Here is a 19,346-nt window from a genome sequence, read left to right on the forward strand (position 1 = left end):
CCTAAGTAGTTAATTTCACATGTATACATAGACTCATATGAATATAGCCACTTAGCCTCAGTTTAGACTTTCTCTGTAATTCAGGGTGATTTGTACATAACCACAGAAATATTTGTCTAAAAACCTCAAAGTCAGTATCAAGACCATTTGTGCAATATCATCAATGTTTGGGATTATCATAGAAAATACAAAGACTATAACAAGATATTTACCAACTATGATTTTTTTCAATGTTCAAATTTGGAGAAGAGAGTTTACACTTACATACTAGTATACAAGTGGTAAGATTAAAGAAGGATCTATCCCAAAATTTCAGATGTTATAAATACCCTTAAGCATCACAAAAGAAGCAGCCCTTGTTAGAAACTAACTTTGCATGCATAATTAATGTGGGCACCACATTCCTACTTCACAACCAGAAGAGAAATTGAATTCAGGTGTTTGGTGAACATATGGGGGATTTACTGTGAATTTATGACCTGTGATTTGAGTGTAAAACCCCAAGATACTTGCTGATAAAACTTAATGAAGCTTGTGCAGAGGAGCTATTTTTATTTGTAGTTTGATAATTGATACATTTCTTGGTTTAACCCTCCCACCCTTCCTCCATTCCTCATAAGTCGTCCAGCCTGAGACAGAGCCATAGTCAAAAGCCCCAGTCTTCTTAGCCAGCTTGGTCTCATGCTTAACTAATTTGAAAGTTCACAGTTTGCTTTTCTGTGGCATTTTAGTCTGTTCTTTCCCTTCTCTCTTAATTTAGCAATTAATACTTTTTCACAAACTGTACAGGTGATACAGGCTTCAGGAGGCCCACCATGTGTGCTTTGAACACGTACTGTGGGAGAAAGTGCAAACGATTTCACAGGGGGTGACATCAGTTTACTCTTTCTTAAGAAAGCAAAGATAAAGGCACAATACTGCTCATTGTTAAAATTTAGACAAATCCATGGCCATCTAAAGGTGTTCTGTCCAAGAATAAACACTTCAAGGGGCAGGAACCTGCTACACGTATCCTGACCATGTCTCTCTGCTTCACTGTTTATACCTACGATTTTACCAAGAATGCTCCTGATTTGAGAACCAGGAGAAAAATATTCTAAAATAACAAAAAACAAAAGCAAATGATAAGTGTTCCATTTTAACATATAGGGCGTAATGGGTTTAATGAGAAACCTGTGTTTGCTCACTAATTTACAGCAATTAAGAACTCAGTTCTGACATCTGTAGATTAGAACTATTTACCTAGAGATCAGGAATATTTTATGGAATTGCTCATCAGTATAGAAAAATATCTAGGTGGGAAGCAGGTTGTTTGCCTGCCTCTCTGCATAGTGTCGTTATCTGGTAGTTCTGTATCATAGGATCCCTTTTTAGTTCAGTGACATTTATCCCCCCAATGCTTTAGTCATCCCAGTTCAAGAACTTGTTTGTATCCACTTTGTCATGCTGACAGTCTGTCTGTTTTGAAAGGATTACAACTCTGTACATCCATGCATGACATCACAGTAAGACATTGCTTAATGATCTGAGACGCTGGTGGTCACTGCTGGCTGCCTGTTACTAAGGCTTCGTGACAGGTCTGCCCTACATCTGTTTCTCCTGGAGTCACTTTTTGCCTACTCTGGTCCTGGTGTCTGCTTTAAATGACATCCGTGAAATAGCTGAAGTTTGGACTTAACCATTGGTACAAGTAAAATAACCCAGAGTATTTTCTTTCCCAGGATACAAGAAGAATTAGTTATTGGGCAAGGAAGGAAAAAGTGCTCTCATTTTTCTCCAGTGAAGACGAAACAATATTCTTGGAAAGTGGGTTTTTTACTAATGGGCTGGATCTTGAGTCCTTCCATTTGTGGAACTATGAAGGAAGTCAGTAAAGCGATACATTTTTCTTAAATGAGGAGACTGCAATGCAAGAACCTCCTGTGAAGATTGAGTTGTTACCCAAAGACATCGTCAAGGCTTGGAAAAGTCAGGGTTCAAGAAAACAGGACCTTCAAGTATAAATGAATTGAGTCTTAGAAGCTTTGACCTACTATCTTCTCCCTTCTGTGTGTGGTGGAAGCAGACTAGGGTGATGTTTCTTAAGTTGCAGGACTTCGAATGCTGCCTGGTGAAAGAGAAAAGATTCTCTTAAGTGGAGAGCTTGGCAGTTAGCAGAACTATAGAATATGTTTTCCCCTGTGATGTGTACATGGGAAAACTGTCGGGAAAACTGTACATGGGAAAACGGTCCGAGGAGGGAGGTCTAGAGAGTTTGATAGAAATGTATCAACAGAAAAAGCTTTTTTTTGAGTGTGGTATTGCATTATTTCCAGGATTGCTGACACAATTTGGAAATTATCTTCTTGAATTTTTTTTAATTGGAAAAAGAATAATGTCCCTTTTTCATCTGCAGTAATTGGATGCCAAGTGCAGGTGTGAAATTCACTAGCATTTGGAATAGAATTTTGTACATAGGCCAAAAAGTAAATTGCTAGGGCTGAGAAGTAGATAGCAAAAGGAAAATGGCCAAATGATATAAGCTGATATGGTTAACAAAAAATCTTTACCATGTACCTATGCTTTTGGAAGTAGTGGATTTGAAGGGCATCTTTCAAGTCCTGAGCTCTTGGCAAACTAAGTAAATCAAATGCGAACAAGGATTATCTCTTTGTGAGTTGTGTGTTTGACCCAGATCCCAGCAGGTCATCAATCTCTGCCAGAAAGAGAAACCAGCAATGAGCCCTTGAGTTCAGCTTTACCGAATCACCTGGTTGGCAGGTATATTTCCCTGGACTCCAGGAAAGCACTCACATTCTTGCCTTGGTCTCTCAGGAGGCTGACTTTCAGAGATCACAGAGGCGAGGTGAGGTGTTTTGCGTGCAGTAGTGGGGAGGTTGACAAAAGGTATCACCCTAAGCAATTGAATAGATTTCTTTGGGACATTCTTGACTATAGACTGATATTCACTGGAAAGCACATTTGATTGGTTTCATGTATTAAGATCTGGCAGTGAGCCTTTTTCAGTTACATCTTCTGCAGTAGTATTTACTTTGTGCAATTTTTCCTAGAGACCAGAACTTTGCAGTGACTAATTCTATGAATGATCATGGTAAAACTCACTTGTAAAATGTGATGTCTGTCTTTTATTCCACTCTTCTAGCAACATGCTTTTGCAACAAGCAGCATTTGTTTGGTTCCACTTGTGAGCAGGGCCTCTGTGTTTCTAGGACATTAGGGCCACCTTAAATCTGTCCATACTTTATTTCCTTGAATTTAACAAGAATGTACAGCCCCCATATTGCTGTTTAAAGTGATGGGGTGGTAGTATTTGTGTGGGAGTGGTCCGAGGAGGGAGGTCTAGAGAGTTTATTGCTGCAGTGCTGTCACATAGCAAATTTCCTAACATAATGGCCTCTAATAACAAGCATTTACTTTTTGCTCAGACATCTATAGAGAGGCTGGGGGTTGGCTGATCTAGGCCAGGCTCTACTGGGCTTGACTTTAAGCTGCAGGTTGGATTCATATTCACTCCATGTCTCTTAGACTGTGGGCATGTTCTTGTTACAGTAGAAGTCAGGAGCACAGAGTACACCCAGCATTCAGTCAGTTTCAAACTCCTTTTGTGTCACATCCACAGACATCCTGTTGGTCAAAACAAGTCACATGGCCAAGGCCAACATCAATGGGGTATTCCTTTTCTTTTGCTACAAAACAATGTAACACAAACTTTGCAGCTTAAAACAACACACATTGATTATATCACAGTGTCTGTGGGCCTGGAGTTCCAGCATGACTGAGCTGGATCCTCTGCTCAGGTTCTCCCTCAGGGTACAATCAAGGAGTCAGCCAGACTGGGTTCTCACATAGAGGCTACTACTTGGGAAATACCAGCTTCCCTGCTTCCATCATCGTTGACAACATTCTGTTCCGTGCAGCTGTGGGATTCTTGGCTCCTTGCGACTTCAGTACCAGCAGGGAGAGAGACAGAGGCAAGCAAGAGGGACACCGCAGTGGTAACCACAAACATGGCATGATCACTGCTGCGTTTCGCATTGGTTAGAAGCAAGTGCACAGCAAACCACCATGGCACACGTTTACCTCTGTAACAAACCTGCACATCCTGCACATGTATCCCAGCACTTAAAATCAAATTAAATCTTAAAAAAAGCAAGTGTGGGTTCTGTCCACATTTAAGGGTAGAGGACTGCATAAAGGTGTGAACCCCAGAAGGTGTGGACATTAGAGCCACCTTAAATCCATCCATTACAAATATTTGCTGATCAATTTGTTCTGCCGCAGGGAAGTGACGTACAAGATATATACATGTTGAATGGCTGTGATGAAGGCACAAACCTAAGAGAGAAAATCCCATACACATGCCCATTCTGATAAACTCTAAGTCAGTATTTGGGTCAGGGGGACAATTACAGGTGAACTGAAAGGAAGAGATGAATGTGGGCTGGAGTAGTGAGGAAAGGCTGCAAGGAAGTGGATTGATGTCTTAGACTTACTGGTAGAATTTGGAAAGATGGAAGGGAAAGAAGAGGGTATTAAAGAAAAAAAAAACATGAGCAACTATATCTTCCTCTCTTCTTTGGCACCTTTTCTTCTCCTGTACCAGAGTTTATAATCATCTCTGCCTTCTGAACAATGTGGAGAGCCTGCCACAATTTATTTCCTCTTCCTGTCTACCTTCGCTCTTCCTTTTTCTCCCCATGCTATGGGAAGGATAGTGTATACCGAGACCACCTTACTTTAAAAAAAAGAGTGGTTACTTCTCCCTTCCACTGAATTCTGGATCTTAAAACTAATCTCTCCCAGGTTTTCAGATTTCTTTTGCATAATTAAAAAATGCAAATGTTAAAGTATTTTTAATCCATAAAGAATTAATCAGTCACATCACAAACTCCTCTCTCTCAGCGTATACTCCTCTGAATAGATAGGTGAGACTTCAGGGCTGCAAGGAAGGATATCCAGGTTCAGGCTTAGGCAGCTCAGAAGGTGGGGACAGTTTAGGAGAAACAAGACTATCTGGACAGTGCCTGGTTATCAGTTTTAACGTATTTTGGGGGACTGTTACTAGAGGACCACCAGCCTTATTATTTTGGTGCAATTAAAGTAAATAGCCTGCAGAAGCGATACATAAAACAGGCAATGTCTGCAGAATGTGAACCAGTGGTTACAGGCTAGCCACCAATGTACAAAATCGTTATTTGGCTTACCTAGAATTTAAAAAGTAAAGTAAGTGAACATTTTAAATTTGGGAGAGAAAACTGTCTTTCCAACTTCTCTTAAAGAAGCAACACCAGGCCAGCATCCCTTCATGGCAGTAGTCTACTAACTACAGCCATTATCTTCAGAGTGCTGTCTGTATACCTGTAGTACGTTCTGAATTCATATATGTATAAATTATTGGACCCTGCACTAGACTGACTCAGAATTTCTCAAGGCAGGCCTTGGCAATCAGTATTTTTTAACAAGCTCTCTGAATGGTTCTCATATACACAGTGCGTATAGATGAGAACCGCTGTTGTGAGGTTTCTGTTCCCTCATCGTACCTAAGGAAATGGTTGAGCTGGCATGCCTGTGGGGCACAGGTGCAGGGCAGGCTTCAGTGCTTCCCTGCAGATAGGCTCATTGCTCCTTTTAGCCTGAATGGGTATCCTTAGCCACATTCAGGAAGCACATGGTAGTATCCAATCTGAAGATGTAAAAGCCTTGTACACCGCATGGTCTGCCTCTGACATCAAAGACTGCAATCCCCATAGTAATTATGGATCTTGCATATAATTCAGGATCATATTGTTCTGTGCACGCTGGGCTAGGAATCTCTGTAGTGTGTGATCCTAGGTACCGTACCTTCCTTAAACCTGTCAGGAAAAAACAACAAAAACCAAAGCCCAGATCATCACTGAACCAGAAGCAAACCCTCTTCATTTAGTTAAAACATGAAAGTAAGTTCCAGTTGGGTACAAAGCCAATGTGTTGGCGGAGGCTGAGTGTTGGTATTGGACTAAAACTGTCTTATAGCTGTCTGTGTGGATGTTTTATACAGAAAGTATCTCTCTGTTCCTCTCAGCATCCCTGTGTAGATGCCACTCATGTGGACTATCTGTAAACTATGATTTCTGACTCTTCATTAAGGGTTTTATTGTCTCACCCATCTGATCAACTCGGATGGTATTTTTATTATATTTCTCACACACAAAAAAATAATGACCAACTTTAAGTTGGCAGTGAACCTAAATATAAGTTGATTAGGATGTGTAAGGGATGAGTCACTATTGCTAATGAATATTTCAAATTTCCTTTAGCTTTCTTGGCAGAAGAGCTCACCAAGAACTTTAAAAGTCCAAATTTGAATTATTGGCTCATTACAGACTGGCCTGAGAGACAGAACTGAGCAGTTGCAATGGTTTCATCTCTCAAAGCCAGAATTTCACCTTCAGACTGCCAATTGTTGTTCCCCAAGGGGGCTTGACGGTCTTCCAGTCTTTGGAAATCATCATCAATCATGAAAACCATTGCAGCCTGTTTTCCAACTTCAGACATTAAAGTGGTTTTGCTAGTCTTAGACAAGTCAGCCAGCTTTCTCTAGAGTATTGGAAGAGAAAGAGCAGAGAAAAAGAGGGTAAAACCAAAGGTCTGCCTAGCTCCCCAGATTTGGAAACAAAGGCAGAAGTGACTTCCAGAACTTATCTTTTGCTGTGAAAAACACCAGTGTCACCAGAATTTAACATTGAGGATACTGGGTCAACTCCCTTTGTCGGGAAAACAGACTTTCAGTTAATTGCAAATAGTAGGAGATCAGTTTTTATCAATGGTTTGGACTTCATGATCCTAATAATTATGGGCTTAAAACTCTCTATGCTGCATGAAAATAATAGAAGAATACTTCTGGTTAGATTTGTAAAATACTTTGTCAGTCAAACCTTCTATAATCCTCCCATAAAAGCTATAAAGTATGCCAGAAACAAAAAAGCACAGGTGGAAAAATGGCAGTGAGATTCAGGAATGCCCACTTTCCTCTCTCTTTTGTGTTATGAAGGTAACCATCCTCATTCATGCCTACACTATTACGGTTTCACGTAGAGAGCAGAGTGTTCTTTAGATTAGACAGTTCAACAATATAGGACCCTATATATATATATATATATTTTAAAGCCAGTAGGAATAACAACCTGCCTGTCTCAAAAGTGCAGAGGGACATTTTGAAGTGACGTGGACTGAAGCCTCATGTCATCAGACAGCCCAGTTTACAGACCTGTTCACCTTTAATGTTCCAGGCCAATCAGTTCAGATTTGTTAGAAGAAAAGCAAAGAAAGACAAGCTTTTATTGACTGAGAAAATAATCACATTGAATGTATTGACAGTATATTCTAGACGCTCTAGAGAAATTGATACATGAAGGTACAGGGACCCCTCCCGATATGTTAAATGATGCAAGGCTCTTCCATATTTTTAGAAGATGTTAACATGATGAGCCTGTACATGAACGTGTTCAATCTGAGATTCTTGAACCTTTGAGATTCTTCAAAATATGTGGAATTACACGTAGACTTATGTCCGTTTGAGAATTTTATGTAGTCTACTGTGACAGAATTTCTCTTTCCAAGCTACCTCTCACAAATCACATCATCCAGGAGGGGTGCAGCCAACGGAACCCTGGCACACACTGAGTAACCAGGGCGACATGCTTTTGTGAAGAGACCTGGTCTTCCTAATAACTTTGCAGCTTTCCATTCTGCTAGCAGCTTGGAGGGTATATGTGATAAGGAGAAGATGTGGTTCTTGTCCTCAAGAAGTCTGACGTTCTGTTGTGGAGACATAGATGCCTGATAGGCTTGAATAGTTTTCCTGATGAAATGAGAGAGTTCCCTGACTCCCCTCACAGGACGTGCAACAGAGGCTCATCTATTCAACTGCTGTGCGTGCCCAGACCCCTTAGGGGAGGGGGAGCACGCAGATGCGCAGGTACCGGAGCCAGGGCTCCATCCCCACGGTAATGTCTAGGTGTGGGTGGCTGCAACTCCTGAAGCTCCAGTGGCCGTGTTACAGTGCTCATTTAGCTCCCCCATCTGCAGATGGCTTAAGTGTTAACCAGCTCAGTGCCCCCCTTGGTACCCAGGCCCTTGTCTGGCATCCAGGAAGAATCAGGTCACACATGGTCTTGAAAGATGGCAAATGTGGGGATTTTATTGGGTGATGGAGGTGGCTCTCAGTGGGATGGATGGGAAGCTGGAAAGGGGATGGGGTGGGAAGATGATCTTCCACTGGAGTTTGGCCATCCAGTGGCCCAATCTCCTCTCCAGCCATCCCCAGCCAAACTCCTCTTGACGTTTAGATGCTCCTTCTCATCTCTCCGTCTCTGTTGCACCATTCTGCCACTCTTCTACCCTTCTGTTTGTCTGTTCGGGGAGCCTGGGCTTTGCAGGTACAGGATATGGGTACAGGATAGGGGGGCATGGTGGGCCAAAAAGGCAACTTTTGAGTGCAAAAACAGGAGTACCTGTTCTCATTTAGGGTTATGGGTTTCCAGACTTTTGAGTGTGGGACCTTTGCCGAGGAACCACCCTCTCCCACCCAGTACTTCCCTGTCTCCCGTTCATATCACTGATAGGATGAAACTTACTGCCTTAGTGAATGGCATAGACCAAAAGTGCTGTGAGATTTATGATGGATTTAATTTTGGTCATCCATCTCTGTTAGTCTTGTGAAAACACTCTTTTTAAAATTTGTATTTTACACATGAAGAGCTTTGGAGCCTGATACATGTTTTAAAAAGTGATATGCATGGCATAGTGAAATGAGGGTTGGACTGAGAGCCAGAAAATCTGGATTTTGGTCTCACTTTCCCCACTGGCCAGCTGGGAGATCCCCAAACAAACCACTTATCTTCTTTAAATGCCAGTTACTACATTTGTAAATGTGTGTGTAGGTGGGTGGGTGAGTAGGTGTATGAAATACTACCTTCTGCACTGATCTTTTAAGGTGTTTCTGAGAATAAAACAAAATTCAATACTATAAAAAAGAAGGCCATATTGTTATTAACTAACTGGTTAAATCAAACTACCACTTGAACTTATTTTTAAAATGCTGTTAATTTTTGCTGTGAGAATTGCATTTTATTTATAGACCTCTGATGACTCATAAATAGGAACCTCATATTATGAAAATATTGCTGTACATTTGTGCAGCTATATTTCATGGTGTCCTATCACTTGATTATTACAACTCAGATATTTAGAGTCAAATTATTATCTGTACTTCATATGTTTAAAAAACTTCAGCTTAGAAACATTAAGTACGTTAGTCTAAGAAGGTACAGAAACTAGGACCAGACCCTGTTGTTTCTGACTTTTAATGCAACGTCCTTTCCAAAAAAAACTTCCCTGCCAACACCTTGCTAGATTACAGAAAGGAAAGGAAGCTTTTAAAGAACAGTGAAAAAAAATGAATATCTAAAAATACTGCTTACCCTCTTGAATATCTAAAATACCTCAATAAGCCTTAATCCTAAAACCAAAATGAAAACACATTTTAAATGCCCACATATTGTTTTAAAAATTCACTTTCTCTTAAATGGCATTATTTCATAGCAAGTTGCCATGTTTTGCTAGCAACTGCAGTTCACAGATAATATTTTTGAAGGGTATTCACTGCTGCCTCATCTTTCTTTCAGTAACAGATCAACTCCTAGCAATCATGATCGGATACAGCGTCTGAGGCAAGAATTTCAGCAAGCAAAGCAGGATGAAGATGTAGAAGATCGTCGACGGACCTACAGCTTTGAGCAACCCTGGGTAAGTAATTGGTTCTTCAGCACAGTGAATGATCCTACAACTTCCCTGCAGCAAAGGCCAGTAAGCTGTGACCTCAATGCTCTAGGAAATGAGACAAGATGGAGTCAAATTCCTTTGACCTTTAACATACTGACCTTTTCCTCATTTCCATATGGGTTTCATCATTGCTAATTTCATTTTATATCTTATTCCACCATCTGTCCATTGCATAATAGGTTTCACTAGCCTTATGACAAGACATAACAAAAGTATGGTCACTCTCAGCTAAGAATTTTTTTAAATTTAGTAACTATTTTTCTATAGATACATATTCTCAGAATCAGAGCCAAAATTAATTTGTTCAACACTTCTCCATTGTGCCTGTAATGTACAAAGTACAGTGTTTAGTAATTCTTTTTTTTTTAAGAGATGAGGTCTCGCTTTGTCACACAGGCTGGAGTGCAGTGGTATGATCATAGCTCACTGCAGCCCCGAACTCCTAGGCTTAGGCACTCCTCCTACCTCAGCCACCAGAGTAGCTGGACTACAGGCAAGTGCCACCACACCTGGTTAATTTTTTAGTTTTTTGTAGAGACCAGGTCTCACTATGTTGCCCAGGCTGGTCTCAAACTCCTAGGCTCAAGTGATCCTCGTTCCTCAGCCTCCCAAAGTGTCAGGATTACAGGTGTGAGCCACTCTGCCAGGTCTAGTAATCTTTAATCTGTTGCATCCACTTTGTGTATTTGTTGAATCCATCTTATTCCAGTTCATCCTCCACATAGCCACCAGAGTGAAACAACTTCAAATGGCTTTCCCAATGCCAGAACTGTGTTCTGATCTTGTGTTTCACCCTAGAGATGACAGCACTTCTGAGAGTGGAGGTGTTGAGGCAGATTTTTTGAGATGATGGGGAGTTTGAAGAATCTCTTTGGGAGAGTTGAGAGTGAGTCTGTTAGAGGTGAATAAATAAGCTGCTTAAGGTAGGACACTGTAGCATGGGGTATTGGGAAGTCCACTTAGCATGGTAATCTGACCTAACCAGCAATGCTTAGAGGACTGGGAATAGAAGGAATAAATTTGTGGATTAATTCTATAGTGGGGGTTGGAAGATAGACATGGCAGAAAGCCAAGGCAGGTGCCGGAGTCCTAGCAAGGACACTGGGGAAGCATCGTGTGGTCCAGGTGGGGTGGCAAGTATAGCTCGAGGAAAGATTAGCCTCACAGCCTAGCAGTGTGCAAGAGGGCTCAGGATCTAGGGGTTCTCAAGCCTAAGAGGTTGTGGTCAAAACAGTATATGTTTTGGACTCTAGGATCTTGGAAGTAGAGGTGATAGTTCAGACGATGTTGAGGTCTAAGGCACGCCATCTTTGCATGTAAGTTACAGAAGTAGAGCAGAGATTAGTGTCCATAAAGTTGACGAGTTCAGTTCAGACAAAGTGTTGGGAATATAATTTACTAGATACTTGGAAGAGTAGAACAGAAGGAAGAATGGTGTTATAAAAGGCTGGAGGCCAGGCATGGTGGCTCATACCATCACCCCAACACTTTGGGAGGCCAAGGCGGGAGCATTGCTTGAGCCCAGGAGTTTGAGACCAGCCTGGGCAACGTAGAAAGACCCCATCTCTACAAAAAAAAAAAAAAAATTGTCTTTAATTACCCAGATGTGGTGGCATACGCCTGTGGTCCCAGCTACTCAGGAGGCTGAGTTGCGAGGATTGCTTGAACCTGGGAGGTTGGGACTGCAGTGAGACCCTGTCTCAAAAAAAAAAAAAAGGAACATTTTATTTGAGGAAGGGTGAACTACCCAGCTGATGTGGAACTGAGAGGTTGGTTATGTTGAAGGGAAGAGGAGATTAAAGGTAGAAATGTAGGAAGAGGCTTCGATGCTAGATCAAAAGTTTGAAGAGAAATTGTGCTATAAAAGAACACTGGCCCAGTAGCCAGGTGGGCTGGCTCTCCTGGCCTCAGTTTTCTTATCTCTCAACCAAGATTAGAATAAATGATTGCAGGCCAGGCACAATGGCTTATGCCTGTAATCCCAGCACTTTGGGAGGCCAAGGTTGGTGAATCACTTGAGGCCAGGTGTTTGAGACCAGCCTGGGCAACATGATGAAACCCCATCTCTACTAAAAATACAAAAATTATCCAGTCCTGGTGGCACATGCCTGTAATCCAGACTACTCGGGAGACTGAGGCAGGAGAATCACTCGAACCCGGGAGGCAAAGGTTGCAGTGAGCCGAGATCGCACTACTGCCCTCCAGCCTGAGTGACAGAATGAGACTCTACATCAAAAAAAAAAAAAAAAAAGAATAAATGATTGGATATCAGTTACCGTTTGATGAAACAGAAGTTTAAGAAGAAGCTAAATGTAAAGCAGATGCAAGTAGAACCTCTCTGGTTAACTATAGAGGCTGGATCCTGTTAGCTGCTGCTGAAGATCAGAGCTTCTCAAAGATTATAGAACAGCACCTTTAGCATCACCTAGAAACTTGTTAGAAATACATATTCTTGGGCCCTGCATTGACCCTACTAGATCTAAACCTCTACCGGTGGGGCCTAGGAATCTGTATTTTAACAAGCCTTCCAATTCATTCTGAAACAAGTTCAACTTTGAGAATCACTGTTCTAAAGTCTAGACGATCTCTGAGGTCCTTTTTGGTCCTGAAACCCAATACTCACAGTGTATTATTCTACATAAAGCAAGAAACCTATAAATGCTGCTCATTAAGGGATTTAGTAACCAAATTAGAGTTTGAGGAAGACTAATTTTGTGGAGGAAAGGCAAAGAGGAAAAAATGGAAGAAGCAGTACTACCGTTGGCCCTTAAACAACATGGGGGTTGGAGGACCATCCCCCTTCCTCCTTACACACACAATCAGAAATCCCCATGCAGCTTCTGACTTCCCAAAAACTTCTGCACTAATATCCCACTGTTGAACAGAAACCTTACCAATAACATAGACAGTTGGTTAACACACACTCTGTACATTATATGTATTATATGCTCTATTCTCACGGTAATATAAACTAGAAAGAAAATGTTATTAAGAAAATCGTAAACAAGAGAATATACATTTCCCTTTCATTAAATGGAAGTGGATCATCATAAAGATCTTCTCCATTGTCTTCAGATTGAGTAGACAGGGGAGGAGGAGAAAGGAGCGGGGGTAAGTCTTGTCTCAGAGTGGCAGAGGTGGAAGAAACTCTGTCTATCAGTGGACTCTCAGAGTTCAAACCTGTGGTGTTCAAGGATCAAGTGTAGTTTGAAGGGCTTTAACTTAGTTCAGGTGAGGAAGATGGGGCAACTGGCACCGGGGGATCAGCATCCAGGTGGAAAAGCACCTCAGGAAATCAATTCTTGCCTAACTCTGGGAGATTATAAAACGAGTTCCCTAGAAAATCTCTAATTGTCTTCTGCAACAATATTACTATTAATGACATTTTCTAAGGTATTTAGTTCATTTTCCTAGACGATCACGTAAATTGAGTCATTCCCATGTAGCAACATGACAGAATTATGTTAATCTGCTTATATTGTCTGGCATAATTGACTCAATCCATTCCTACTACATTTCTTGAAGCAGAATTCTTTTGTGATGTGTGATAAATACATTCTTAACTATGTATATTTACACAAAAGGGCTGAAAAGAGTAATGAGCATGGTGTCAAGCTGAAGAAGAAAACAGCAGCTGAATATGGAAATAGTTAACCCACATGCACACAGTTCCAACCTGGCACAGCCCTGCCTGAGCTTATCATTCTCCATACCATGCCATTAGGAGCAGTGTTTGCCATTTGACTTTGCCTGGGAATGTGGATTCCAAACCAGCATCTTGACATTTACTCTTTAACTAATTATTTAATTCATCAAATTCAGTGAGTTCTTACGATGTCCCAGGCATTGTGGTTGGTACAGGAGAACAAAGATCGAAAAGAAAAAATGCCCTCAGAACTCTCCAGTGGAACTGAAAAAAAAATAATAATAATAAAGGAATACTTGGTACCATATAGCAGAGGTAGGCTAGGGGTGTGCATGGGGTGAGAACCATGGAGCGGTGAGGACCACATCAGTGTGCAGTGGTCAGGAAAGGCTTGAAAGAACCCCTCTTTGAAGTTGGAATATATTTTAAATATATAACAGAGAAGCAGACATATGTCTTTGAGAACTCAGATTGATGAGTTTATTTCTGGTTTCTGACATAGTATCCACATGCGAGACCTCCAGGTTTCTTTGAGGCTAAATGAGTGTTTCCTACTTGTTAGTTCTAGATGTTTTTTATTGGGAAAAGTGAAAATGATTTGAAATTTATTTTGGTTTCTTTATAAGATTTTAACTTTGGGAACAGTGAATAGGCTGGAATGCATTTCTATGTTATCTATTTAATATGAACAATCATGTTAGGGAAAATGTTTGAAAAAAATCTTGTACATTTGGAAACTCAACTACTGAAGGTCATGGGCCAAATTATTGTATATCAAAATGCCATAGCAACTTCAGACAGACAACTTGGCTTGTATTAACGTTTCCTGTAATGAGTGAGCAGGGAATTATTTGGATGACAGGCTGATTACCTTAGAAATGGAATAATTTCCTAAATTATGGGTCACAAGTTGACCTTTTCTTTTTCTTTTTTATTTTTTCATTTTCAAGCAACTGAGATCTTGCTCCATTTTACTGATCATATAAATGAGCTTAAAGTGACTGTAATTCTACTTAGTGTATTAATTTTCATACCAATGCTTATGGTTACCTTAGGAAGAGCTGCTCAGTTGTTTAAAATGTAGTTTGGTCTATGGTTTTAATTATCTGTTTTACAAAACGAGCTTTTTGCATCTTGGAATCTTTTTCTTCTCTTCTCCTATGTATTCTGACCTTGAAGGGTCACTGTATTTGGAAGGGATAGGACCATGATCTCATTCATTGGAATGGTTTGTAATAATTTTAGTTTTAAGGAACCACAAACTCACCTTCAAGCTGTGTGTACAACTGAGCCCATATTAGTTGAAATTGTCATGCTTGTTAGAAATGCCACACACAAAGTGCAGCCAGATGTGTCATATAGAAACATATGTAAGCCAATTACTTTACATACAGAGCAGGATGCTGCAGAAAACTCATCCAAGTAGCCCTTTCAATCCACCTATTTTGAAAATGTTCTCTGTAAGCTCTAGCAGTACAAAATGCACCTGTTCCTGGGCCTTTGTTCAAAATAATGTCTGGGCCTGAGGGAGCTGATTTGTGGCACAAAAGGTCTTTAGATGAGCATAGGCCCAGAAAATTTCCTTAGCTACATAATTGAAGTGAAGTCTCTCCCAAGTTGAGCAAGACAAGAAGAAAAAGCAACTTCTTCCTCACATAGTGCCAGGTGCAACATAAATAAAGCCGCAAGTTGCTTTAAATCTTTCTTAGGATAATAGAACAATAGGTGAGGTTAGGGTTATTATCACAGAGCTTCTATATGGACAGGACTTAGTGCTGCTTTTAAAAGAACTAAATTGCAGGCTGCAGACATAAGTACAGTATGCCGTAAAAACTTTGCAGATACCTGAGTGTTGCCCACAAGGAGACTTGCTGGCTGAGACCATTGATAGATGGGATAATGGAGCCTTTAATAATAGCTGTATTGCTAAATCCTTTCCATCCAAGGTTGGGAGTAACTGAAAGTAGTTTAGTCCTTCAGGTAGAAAATTGATACTCTGCAATGTGAATGTCCTCTTCTCCCTCAAGCTTGCTTGTTTCCTAGCTGTCCATCTTTCAACGAATAACAAAATCTGTCTTTTTCTCCCTTTTCTTGTTTCAGACTTTAATAGCTCTCCCTGCCCTCTTAGGGCTCTGCCTGCTTTAATTGGCAAGGCAATCACAGCACACAGCCACTCTGCCACTCTGTACCACTAGATTGCTTCCCTGTGCCTGGGGAATTTCAGAAAATGGTGGTTTTCCTTTTGTTTCTACCTTTTTTAAGACTTAAAAAGTATCTGCTATCATTTTCTCATAGCGGCCTCCATGCCTTGACTCAAAAAATGTTGCCTTAGTTGACAGCTTTGAAATGAGTATAACCCTAGCTCTAGTTGGGTCGAAATCACCTCCCATAGAAATAGACCTCGAGGGCCAGGCACGGTGGCTCATGCCTATAATCCCAGCACTTTGGGAGGCCAAGGTGGGTAGATCACAAGGTCAGGAGTTTGAGACCAGCCTGGCCAACATGGTGAAACCCCGTCTCTACTAAAATTATAAAAAGCAGCTGGGCATGGTGGCAGGCGCCTGTAATCCCAGCTACTCAGGAGGCTGAGGCAGGAGAATCGCTTGAACCCGGGAGGCAAAGGTTGCAGTGAGCCAAGATCGCTCCATTGCAGTCTAACCTGGCAACAAGAGCAAGACTTAGTCTCAAAATAAAAAAAGAAAAGAAAAGAAATAGACCTGGAGAAAGCCATCTGCAGAGAGGTGCCCGTCGCACATAGAGAGAGCCTCTGTACTGTCGCAAAGTCAACGCTTTCTTCTGCCCTGTGACCTGTCCCTCAGCCAAAGGCTCTGTTGACTCATGGCCATGCTATGCTCAGAAACCTTGGGTGGTGGAAACTCCTGAAGCCACCTTGGGTTGCCATTAGCCCAGATACTGAAGGCCTCGCTTGTTTTGTAGAGCAAGCTTTTTATTTTCCATGTTCCTATTGCTTAAGATGGGGGCGAGGATAAAAGATCTGAGCACTGGTGGGAAAGGTGAGGTGAAGACAAATACAATTAAGACCAAAACATTCATTTCCAAAAACTTCATGAGGGAAATGGGTGTGCTTTGCAGTCTTTTCAGCCATTACTCACATCCTTAGTAGCAATTAAGCTTTTCAGCATTCAAGACCCACAAGAGTTCAGTCAATAGTTGCATTAATTATGGGGGTTGCAGGTGGGTGCGGAAGGCTGGGAAGGCAAGATGAATAGATAAAAGTTAACTTTGTTTTGATTAAAAGTTGTACATAAGTCTACTGAAGAAAATAATTACTAATATTAGCACTGGCCACTTTTCAACAGAGTCAACAGTTGACACTCTTTATGTGATTTCATGGCATAAAAATGATTTCTGTTTAATCTTTAAATTGCTACTCTTATGAGAATACAGAATTCCTATTAGGGTCACAGCTCATATGAATTGCTAAGGTAAGCATTGTGAATCTCAAGGGAATACCATTGGTCTTTTTGTCATCAGCATCATTCTCACCATCATCTTCATCATAGGTTTTCATCCGAAGTGCTTGAATGTTTTGTATTTTATTTTTTGTTTTCTGTATGTGCCCTTGGACATACGAAATTTTGCAGATTTTTATCATTCATAATTTAAGGAGAAAATCTCAAAATGATCCTTTATAAAAATATTACGTGTGTGGATATATATATATACACACACACGTGCACACCCACACATACACACTATTTTCCTTATCTGTAGGAAGAAAAATGATAGATTATTTGAAATTATTGAATATTCTATGTAAATGTTAATATAACAATGATTTTATTTTATAAGTGGTAGCACACTTGCATATTAAGCTATCAAAAAGTCTTACAGTATTACCTAGTTCTAATTAGTACTGAAACTTTGTACTATGGATATTCATGTTTGTTCTTTACTCTATTGACTGTCTATTAAATATTTTATTTTGTATTTTCATTTTTTTCTATTTTTATTTTGAAGCAATGATTTTATTTAATTAAGAGAAATGCTTAATGACTTAATTCATAAAACACCGTGTGAGACCATTATAAGCATGTAATCTCCAGCACTTTGGGAGGCGAAAGTGGGAGGATCACTTGAGATCAGGAGTTCAAGATCATCCTGGGCAACATAGCAAGACCCTGCCTCTACAAAAATTAAAAAGAAAAAAAATTAACCAGGCATGGTGGTACATACCTGTAGTCCTGGCTACCTAGAAGGACTGTTTGAGCCCAGGAGTTTGAGGCTGCAGTGAGCTATGGTTGCGCCACTGCACTCCAGCCTTGGCAACAGAGCAAGATTCTGACTCTAAAAGAAAAACAAAAAATGTTTTAAAAAAATGTGGAAAATATTTTTTATATTTTACCCTACTAAGTGATACCAACATTGTATTGCTTCCTCAAACTTTAACTATTATCCCTTTATAATCTATGAGAAAGACATGTACTTCGTAGTGCACTTACAAAAACAGCATACATATTTTTCACTAGTGGTTTTAAACATAGGCCATGAAGAGATTCACATATCGTGGCTCTCCAGCGTCCTGTGTCATATATACTCATGTGTTTACTTCCATCTTACAGTCTCTATTGTTATTATGGCCCTGGCAACCGTGGTTTTTTTTTATTTAAAAGGTCATTGCTTGTAACCAGTTTCATCACAGGGTTATTTATAATTTACACTGTTAAAACAGAGCTTCGCCTTGTTCTCTAGTGAATCTCCAGAGTTATTACAATTATGCCTATGCAGGTATTTCCCTATATGGGTGTTACTTTGTCATTGCAGTTGTTGATGATATTTTATTTGAAAACATACACTTCTCTGTTAGGTTACAAATTACCTCTTTTCTTCACTTTTAATTTTGTGCTTGGACTCGGATACATTATTTTGTTCCTGCCATAGGGATTGAAGCCACAGTGTGTAAAATTCGAGATTGCCATTGTAATACTGTTCATCCAGTATTACATACTGTTAAGAGGTCTTCATTTAAATTGTGAATTAGAGGGGTAATTTTTTATTCAGGCCAAGTGTCAAACTTACCAGGATGAACTTACTTAGTTGTTGCTCTGAGCTGGTCATGTATACAATCTTCCTTGAAATATGTGGCCTGTTAGAGTTTTATCTTAAAAATAAGAGTGATGATTCTCTTTAGTAACCCACCCTTTTGCAAGCTCTGAAAAGAGAAATGGAGTAAAATATTAATGGTGAAGCCAATGTTTATGTTTCCTCCTGGTGATTATGATAGTATGAAATATGTCAGTTTGCTGATCCCAAACTCATTCGTTCCTTTTAAGTTTTCAGACCCCATATGCTGATAATGTCATCATTGGAACATATCCAGATCCAACTAGATACTTGTAGCTGATAAAGTCTGAGGTGAACAGTGTCAGAAAACATAGCAGAGAAAACAAGTCCTTCAACTTCTTTTTTCTCTGTCAGAAACACATTTTCAGGTCTATGGGAGAAACAACTTAAAAATATACCTGAAGTTTCTACAAGACCTTGCAATTTCCCTTCACATCTCCACAAGCAGCTTGTCACAGAACAGCACGAGCTTAAAAAGCTGGTTACTAAATCCTGCTGCAGAATGCCAGATCTTTCAAGACTGGTTGACACATGCATATAGCTTACACTGAGTGAAAAGGAAAGGAAAATGTGGTTCTTTTGAGGGTGTAAAGGAAATGGTGTAGTGTTTTCTCTCTGTCCAGTGGTTTATCTCAAGCTTCCCATTGCTCACCATGACAAGAAAACAGCTCAGTTTCCTTTTTGGCCAGCCTCATCAAGTGTAATGGAGGAAAATGTCTGTCTCTTTTAATGCAGTTGATGAACAATTGTTTGCATAAGCAGAACTCGCTCAGAGAAGTGTTTTTCTTGCTGA

At 40.3% G+C, this 19,346-nt stretch overlaps 1 protein-coding gene across 1 annotated transcript in view; it reads left to right on the plus strand.

Moving 5' to 3' along the window:
- PARD3 (par-3 family cell polarity regulator) overlaps nucleotides 1-19,346 on the plus strand; it is a 722,486-nt gene that overhangs the window by 690,955 nt on the left and 12,185 nt on the right. The window contains exon 23 of the mRNA XM_011956182.1: nucleotides 9,666-9,786. Coding sequence (XP_011811572.1) covers nucleotides 9,666-9,786 — 121 coding nt within the window. The remainder of the gene's footprint in view (nucleotides 1-9,665; nucleotides 9,787-19,346) is intronic.

Source organism: Colobus angolensis, unplaced genomic scaffold (genome assembly GCF_000951035.1).
Source record: "Colobus angolensis palliatus isolate OR3802 unplaced genomic scaffold, Cang.pa_1.0 Scaffold41, whole genome shotgun sequence".
NCBI classification, from domain to species: Eukaryota; Metazoa; Chordata; class Mammalia; order Primates; family Cercopithecidae; genus Colobus; species Colobus angolensis.